This window comes from Neolamprologus brichardi, chromosome 16, assembly GCF_056152115.1.
Source record: "Neolamprologus brichardi isolate AB-2024 chromosome 16, ASM5615211v1, whole genome shotgun sequence".
Lineage (NCBI taxonomy): Eukaryota > Metazoa > Chordata > Actinopteri > Cichliformes > Cichlidae > Neolamprologus > Neolamprologus brichardi.
In genome coordinates, this window is record NC_142119.1 from 30,912,501 (window position 1) to 30,921,546 (window position 9,046).

Genomic DNA, 9,046 nt, shown 5'->3' on the forward strand with positions numbered 1-9,046 from the left:
TCCATATAAATATAAACGTGCATTTGTATTTGTGGGAAGTAAAGCAGGCGTAGAGAACGAGAACAAAGGTAATGGTATTGGGGGAATGAAAGCTTTAGGCGAGCTCGATGTGCTGTAAATAGTGGTTGAATGTGATCTTATCACTGCTAGGAAGTGTTTTTGGCAAATATGAGCCCAGAAGGAATAACCTCCCTCTGCAAAGAAGGCAACAACCTAAGGCATTACTCTTTGATATTTTGACATGCAATTTTCCATGCTGGAATTAAAATGTTCACAGACTGATGGGGGGCTCTGATAGACAACTGAGCCCATTAATCTGGTGTGACAGTACATTAATTTAGCAATCAATAGGTAAAGGAACAGAAATAAGAACACACTGTCTTTCTCCAGGGGGATGTTTCCCACAAAAAAGGCCCACCACGCTAAGACACTGTCATCCTCCGTGCACAAAACCGTTCTCACACTGCACGCCGGTAAGACCATTGCACTTTGATCAGGCAGCTGTGATCTCTGTAATTCTCACTGTGGTTTTTTTGTTGTTTTATTTTTTACTTTTTGCTGCCTCCACGTTTTCGGTGGGGAGTTAAATGGATTTTGACAGATGACATTTTTAATTTGGCAGAACAGGCCATTAAAGAATAATCAGATTAATACCAATGAACGTGGGCTCCATGTCAGCTAGAGACTACACCTATAAGGGGGGGGACTGCACACAAGCAGCATGAAAATGACAAATAATAGATTTAGCTTGAAGTTTTACTGCCCCTTAGAGTACCACCGTGTTACTGCACCCACAAATGCAACACTGTGAAATCACGTGTTGCATTTGTTTCAGGGTGCCTGTTTTTAGCCTGAAGGGGCGCATTCTTATCCGTTTCCAGATCTGGGAAGCGGTGTAATCTACCCCCCGACGAGAACAATTTAGCGCTGGACAAAGTAAACCTGTGTTTAGAGTGAGAAATATTTTGTTGAGTAAAACAGAACAGTCCAAATGTGTGGCAGCCCATTTGTCAGCAGTGCTTTGCAGGAATTGGAAAGCAACAACTGCAGTCATCGTCAGCTCGCTGTAAATGATGTTCTTCTGGGCTTCTTTCCCCCTCATGCAGAGTGGAGTGTGTGGGTGTGAGAAGGGTTACACTGAGGTGATGACCACTCACGGTTTCTTGGATTACTGCACCAGAACTCCGGGGGTGGACAACAATAAGAAAGCAGATGTGAAAACTAACTCTGGCAGATTAAAACCTGGGCCGTCTAAGGCCAAAGACCTCTACAACGAGTGGACCCTACGACCTGTCGGCCCAGGTACTGAAAGGAAAATCATGTGTGCAGACCAACCAGTACTGCTACACCCTTTGAACCTAACTTTGTTGCTCACCGGGACGGGGGAGGAATTTAGGTCCATGTTTTTACACGATTCATTATATATCACAAGAAAAACAATGTTCAATAGACTTTAAATGCCTAAAACTGTAGTCAGGACTAACCCTACTTATTTATTCTGAGCAGTGAGGAAAAAGTTCTAAAAGATATTCATAAAATAGATGTAGACTTGCATATATTTAAAACTTTCTATTAAAAACTGCTTTCTGATTGCACAGATGGAAGAGTAAAGCTGTGGGTTTATGCCGTGACTGCTGTTGGATTCATCTTAATACTCTTCATTATAGCGTTATCGTTCCTGGTCTGGTATGTACCGTTTTCTACTCGGTGTTCAGTCTCAGAAACAAAAGATTCATTGTGGTTTGTGCACATTCTGTATGAGAACAGAGAACATAAAGAAGGGAAAGCAAGTGTCTTTCCATGGACAGAACCCTGCCAAGTATGAGTTATAGTCTACTCTATACTTTGTCTGCTGTGTTGCTGTTATCAGATAATGGAATTCTTTGTAAGGACTGAAATCAAGTTGGGCTGCCTTGTGCTACTAAGCCACATGAACTCTTAGCTTTTCTTTCTTGTCTGTCCTTTTTTTTTTCAGTAAGCCATCCAAAACCACTAAGACGTCTCCCCCACCGCAGAAGCCCTTGACCCTGGCCTATGATGGTGACATGGATATGTAACCAGGCTGCTATACCTCACAAGGACACACTCGGGATCAGACAGCCTGCTGCCTGTGTTCAGATTGTTAGGAAGCACATCCGTCACTTACTGTTTGCTCGGTTTTTGCAATGTCTCAAATAGATCAGCGAATAGCAACGATCACACATGATTTGCTGCTGAAGGGTAACAAATCTCGCTAGAGCCACTCGCTTCCTCAAAGAAGAGGATCCAGAGCTGATCAAAGTGAAAAAATGAGACATGGACCTCTAGTTTCTTTTCTGTTTTTTTAATGCTTGCAACATGAACACACAGTTGAAGCACTATTTAAAACCTGCGAAAGAAGATGAATGCACAGCTGTTGATCTTGGAGGGGGTTTTTTCGTTTTCTTTTTTGTGCGTGTCAAGAATCCGAGGGACATCCTGGTTGACTCGTGATATTCAAAGACCCACACAGGTGGGAGTATTTGACTTTTTCTCATCAGTGGTGGATCTTTGTGAAAGAAAACGTCTCAAGCCTTTTGAGTAAACTAAACAGCCTTTTTTTGAATTTTCGACAATAAACACGATGGTCTATGCACTACGTTAGTGCTGATTCCGTTTTCCTTTCCGATGACTTTTCTAGTGTTTTAATTGTAATGCAAGTTTTTGCTGTCAGATTGTGTTTTGTTGATGATGCCATATGTTGTGTATATGTGAAAACCAAATGCAGGCTTGCCTTGAGTTTAACGATACAATGATGCAGTAATTTCTCCTCCCTAATTCTCCCTGGATTCTCGACCACTGAGGACAAAATTGAGTAAGTAAGTCAGAGCGGAGTAATCTGTACAAAACCAAAAAATGTCCGAGTATTTTGGTGACGAGTGCAGTATCGCACATAATGCAAATTACAGTATGTAATACCAGTATGATAAAGACCATACCTCATATGCAGTGCTTAAAGGTTATTAGACCACCTGCCATTAAAAGAATAATAAGAATAAATAAGTATTTATTAGGCAAATATAAACAGGATTCATATTTTTAGATTAAAAAAATCAGAAATTAATGAAGAATAATAGACAACCACTAAAACGAATTTCTCTGTTCAGGAACACAAGGAAATAACTGTAATTTGACATTTTTATCAAAAAATAACAAGCAGTTTGGGCTCTTTTTTTTTTGTTGTTTTTTTAAACTAAATGTGAAAATTCGTGGATATCAATGATAGTTATTTGTCAGCATATAACAAGTTTGCGCATACAGGTCGATTTAACTGTTACAGAAACATAAAATATTATTCTGGTAATTACCGTTACTGTTTAATTAAGCCAGTTGTGGTATGAACCTTTCTATGGGTTGTGGTCTAATTAATGTGTTAAGCACTGTACACTTTTTCACTAAATGCAAAGCAAGAAAGGACTAAGCATCAAAGATACCGGAGCATAGAGAGGACAAATTATCCACTGGATTACACACAGTGCTTTAACAGAGCAGATGCGCTTTATTTATTTAAAAATTGTCATATTTTAGTGCTTTATTTTACAAATCCAATACATCCAAATACAAGGTCTTTTTTTGTTGTTGTTATTTTTGTACCATGAGTACAGGGCTGAAGACATAAAAGATAGCAAATACCAAATATTTATGAGCACATCATTTAATAATCCGGCAGCTTCTTATCTTATTTTCTTATTCTAGTCTTATTTTCTAGCCCTGCCTTTTTTTAAATATATATATTTCCACTCATAGCATCTTGGTAGATTCGAGACATTTCACCTTCCTTTTGTGCAATATTCACACAGCCCAGTGGAGAATGAAGTTCCTGGTATTGGCTAATTTTGACTCTGATCAGAGTTTATGCTGTTTCTCGTTCTGCCAAGACTAACTGGAGATTTGGTCTTGTGTTGTCCGACCTCCTCCTGAATGTATTTTATCGGGAACTCTTTAATCTTAACGGTTGTGCAAATACGGTTGTTACGTGACTGTATTCCAACAGCTGATTGTATGTAGGCATGCTAGATCCATTTTGGCAGAACGTTCTCCAAGTGGCCTTTGCAAAGATTCTGTTTTACAATTTACCTAACATTTCAGAATCGTTTAATTTAGATAGTGTTTCTAATATTTGGCCGATAAAGTGACACAAAGGAACATGTGGAAAATGATGACATGGATAACGAATAAAAGTAAAGTGAAACCCCTTTCTGAAAACATGACATACTAATTATTTACTGTATTTAAAAGAAAAAACACCCTGATTTGATGAGACATCTCTCTGGTTGTGTCCCAAAAAACTAAAAGTATGTTCACCCATTGTTTACAGCATCACGCTGCTTGTGTTTTTATTGTGTGTACATGGAGAGCTGGACAAAAATGCAAATAAATTGTGAAACCATGTGAAATCAATGCACTGCTTTCTTTCCTCTTTGGTGCACCTTTTTAAATATTTTTTTGAGGGATGCTTTTGTTCTCCTGTGATCTCCATCGGCTCTTTGACTTTCGAGTCCTGATAAATTCTAATTACTGATACAGGCTCAGAGGCAAAGCCTAGAATAGATAAGCTGCTGATAAGATTCATCTTGCCCTCCAGTCAGATTCCCAGTCTGATAGTCCCGCAGGATGCACGCAGGTTTGCGAAGGAAACAGTGTTGAAATCTTTTGTCTCATCTAATTCATTTATTTAAGACTGTCACTTTTGTTTAGGAGAAGGTTGAATTCAAATGCTTGTGTCACGGCCATCTGATCTGTGGCAAAGATGTGGGCCGATCTTGTCATGTTCTATTCATCTCATTTTAGTAGCTTTCAAGACATATTTGCAGATTTCAGTGGATGCTTGTGAGCGGAATGAAAATGGCTAGTTTAATTAATTTTATTTGTCTTATCATATGAAAGCTGGCTGATTCTAATAAAATGCTGTATCCCGCAGTTTGTCAGGGCAGAGCAGCGCTTAGTGAATGTTTAGCATCATCAGTGCTTAATGCTTTAAAATAATGACCATGATAATGCTTATTATCATTTATTACTAATGTATTATGTGTGAATCTGCAGCCCAGAGGAGTGAAGCAGTTCTTAGATATATCTAGTTTCTGATATGTTCAGCCTCTCTAAAATAAGTCTGTTAATGTTTTTTCCAGGAAAAAAAAGTCTTTTTAGGATTTTCCCAGCAGACATTGAAACAAAAAGCCAGTTGCATTCAGATCGTGTCCATTACAGGTCTCTTGACCACCAGTATTCCCCATGCCTTTAGGATAATCCCATCAAGGTTTATATCAGGATCAGGATTTAATTGCATGAGACTCCTCTACAGTCAGTTTTAATCACCAGTGCTGCTGAAGCTGATAAATTATGACATTTCTTGAAGACTTAATACAAGGGCAGCTATCTTTGACTTCACTAAGTTATTCAGTTTGTAAGTTTGGGGGTTGGGGATGTTGGAGCTAGTCCAAAACTACTACTGCCTGATTCAGCTGTTTCACTGAAACTAACAATTAGTCTCTTACATTGTATAGATTTGTCTCGAGTGTGTTTTCAACCATGCTTTAACGTAGTGGCAGCAGAAAGCTAATGTTTTCACTTAACCCATGAAGATGTACCACTCCGTGTCCATCTACCTGCTACACTATGCTTTAGAACAGGAGTTATCAACATCACCTATGAACATTATCTGGATGCTCATTGTAAAGTTGCAACTGTGTAATAAACCAACTGTTTATTGATTAGTAAACATCCACCCATCTATCTGTTTTCTTCCACATATCCAACTCAGGGTCAGTGTTAGGCTGGATCTCAGCTGTTGTGCCTCCCAAATAATTATTAACTGAAGGTAAATTGACAATTGATTAACCATTTATTAACGATGGCTATATTAAAGTGTACCCCTATGTTGTTGTGTGGTGTTTAATGTCAAAGCAAATGATTCAATGAACAACCAAGTAAAAAGTTTCTCTACATTCCCCTAACTCAAAAGTGCATTTTATCCAGTACTTTGACTTATAACTAAGTGAATGGCAAACTAAAGATTTTTTCTTTTTAGAGCCAATATATAAATCCTTGCACGTTAACACATTCAAGTGAAATGGAGAACACAAAAATGTCAGTGTTGTCATTGCAAACATGCTATTGCTGACATTGCTATTTAGCTCAAAGGACTATTAAAGCTAGATTGAAGAGATTACAATGACCTGGCATCGCATGCTTCTGATAGTGTGGTGGTTAACACGTTCACTTGGCGAGTGAAAGGTTGAGTCCTGCCAGAGAAACAAATTCCCTTTGGGGTTGGAAGGGCATCCAGCTTTCAGCGTAAAACCCTGCCAGATCAAAAATGTGGAGCTACCTGCTGTGGTAACCCCTTCTTGCAAGGGAGCAGCTGAAAGAAGCTTTTATCACAGAGCACAAAATGCACAATAGTGTGTATGTGTGTATTGCTGGGGCTTCTAGGGATAGAAAGGCAAAGAAAGTGAGACAGACTAATAAATATATGGTGCTGAATTTGACAGTTAGGCAGGCTGGGTATCTAATTAATCAAGAAGGAGAAGAGAAGGACTTCATGCCAGTCCACCCACTAATTTTCTGACTTCCATTTTGGTGATTGCATGAGCCAGCACACTGAGATCTTAGAGTGCAAAGTTGGAACACGGAGAACTGTGAGGTCAAAAAGATGAGCTGGTGCAAGCTTATGCAATTAATAAAAATCCTGGTTGCCACATGGAGTCTATGAAATAAGGACAAATTGTTGTTAACAGGTCAGTGCTTTTCATTTTCATCTAACAGCATTATTTAGTTCAAGATGAAATTTTAATCTTCCACAATGTTTTAAAAAAATAAAAACAGGATGCAAGACTTTCTTTTATGCTGCACTGGAAAAATGATGAAGTACTGATTTAAATTCACCTCAGTCAGTGTTTAGAGGTAAATGATGTCAAGTAAACCCAGTGAAATGCAATGATTTCTTGGGACATTTGCAAACTGAGACACACAACCCAACAGAGTGATTAGGCTATGTGTGTCGGTAGGTGAAGGCACGATGCTCTCTGAGGAGCCAAGGTTGTAAAATATCACTGATATATTTTAAATATCACTTAAAATGAAACAATTACGTCATAAACGTCGCACTTTCTATCCTAGATCTCGTCAAAGGAGCTTGCAAAGAAAAGCGTCTGGACTTCTTTAAGTTACTTGAAGACGTTTCACCTCTCATCCGAGAAGCTTCTTCAGTTCTAAGGTCAAATGGTGGAGAGTCCCAGATATAAACCTAGTGGGAGTTTCCCCCCACAGAGGGACAAAAGGACCCCCTGATGATCCTCTAATCGCCTGAGCCAAGGTGTGAAACTGGGTGTGGGTCTCAATCAGCCAGAGTTTCGGGTGAGTTCATTGTGAAACCTGGCCCCGGGATGAGGCCCCGGTGCATTTCAGACCCAGCAACACGCTCAGACAAAAACTGGTTCACCCGAAAGACAAAACGCCAAAACACAGACTTAACAATGTGGTGTTTGCTGTACAGTGCAGCGAGGAATGCCCAGACCTCTACATTGGAGAGACCAAACAGCCACTTCACAAGCGCATGGCACAACACAGAAGAGCCACCTCCACAGGACAAGACTCAGCTGTCCAGCTGCATCTAAGGGTCAAAGGTCACTCTTTCAAGGATGCCAATGTTCACATTTTGGACAGAGAGGACAGATGGTTTGAAAGAGGAGTGAAAGAAGCATCTATGTCCACTGTGAGCGACCATCTTTGAACAGAGGCGGTGGTTTACGACACCAACTCTCTGCCATCTATAATCCAGTTTTGAGTTCCCTCCCCAGATGCCTTAACGCCCACTCACATCCTGGGCCATCTGACCTCAGGAAATCGCATGATAAGGTGGGGCCAGGTTTCACAACGAGCTCACCCGAAACTCTGGCTGATTGGGACCCACACCCAGTTCCACACCTTGGCTCAGGCGATTAGAGGATCATCAGGGGGTCCTTTTGTCCCTCTGTGGGGGGAAACTCCCACTGGGTTTATATCTGGGACTCTCCACCATTTGACCTTAGAACTGAAGAAGCTTCTCGGATGAGAGGTGAAACGTCTTCAAGTAACTTAAAGAAGTCCAGACGCTTTTCTTTGCAAGCTCCTTAGACTACGATGACCTGGATGACTGAGAACCTTCACAGACATATCCTAGATCTCATTCATCTCACTACTGCAGCAGCGCAGAAAGAAAAATCAACAAACTGACAATAAACACGCTTCTAATCTCATGCACAGTTATTATACTTGTGCTGAAGATGTGCCAATTATCCAACCTGAACTCATAAACAATTCTTTTAAACTTCTACTAATTGATCACAACTAATACAAGACGATAAAACAACCGAGGATATTAGCTGTGTTAGCGAGTGCACTTACACAACGCTCGCTTACACAACGCTTGCTTACACAACGCTTGCTTACACAACGCCTATCCTTGTGTTGTGTAAGTGACACAGTGATGTAAGTGACTCAACTGACACAATAAAGAAGGGCTTCTTTATTATTTTCTAATAAAAGGATTTCTTTTATTAGAAATCAAGTCAGTGCTTCTATCTTTCTTGACAAGTTGTTGATCTTAGCCTTGTTAAACTCATTTGTCTTGTTTTCCTATTTAAACACTCTTCATTTGAAGCCAGAGATGAAAAGGCCTTTTGTTGTCTTGTGACAGAGCTACAGTTTACAGGTGCTTTTTAAGGCCTAAAATAAAGATTTTTCCAAAGACTATGTGGCAGGTGAAGTGCTGCTTTCATCATCCATTTAATAATGACAGTAATAATATGGTCTGCAAATGTTGGGATGGGTTGGGAGGATCCTAGCAACAGGACCTGCTGGGAAAGACTGTTCCACCATTTTTTTAAATTTTGATTTTATTTTTTTTTACATTTTACAAAAACTTTAATAAGAAATAATCAGACTGATCGACTCATCCAACAGAGTCAAATTACTCTGATAAATTGTAGATTTTCTGCAACACAATGTGCAATAAACTACACCACAAAAACATGTACAATATACTATC

The 9,046-nt window shown here is 39.6% G+C and overlaps 1 protein-coding gene across 1 annotated transcript in view; it reads left to right on the plus strand.

The window, feature by feature from the left end:
- thsd7ba (thrombospondin, type I, domain containing 7Ba) overlaps positions 1-4,404 on the plus strand; it is a 196,442-nt gene extending 192,038 nt beyond the window's left edge. Inside the window, exons 26-29 of the mRNA XM_087829901.1 lie at positions 391-473; positions 1,107-1,302; positions 1,599-1,686; positions 1,976-4,404. Of these exons, the coding sequence (XP_087686027.1) occupies positions 391-473; positions 1,107-1,302; positions 1,599-1,686; positions 1,976-2,057 (449 nt within the window). The 3' untranslated portion in view covers positions 2,058-4,404. The remainder of the gene's footprint in view (positions 1-390; positions 474-1,106; positions 1,303-1,598; positions 1,687-1,975) is intronic.
- Positions 4,405-9,046: the final 4,642 nt, after the last annotated feature.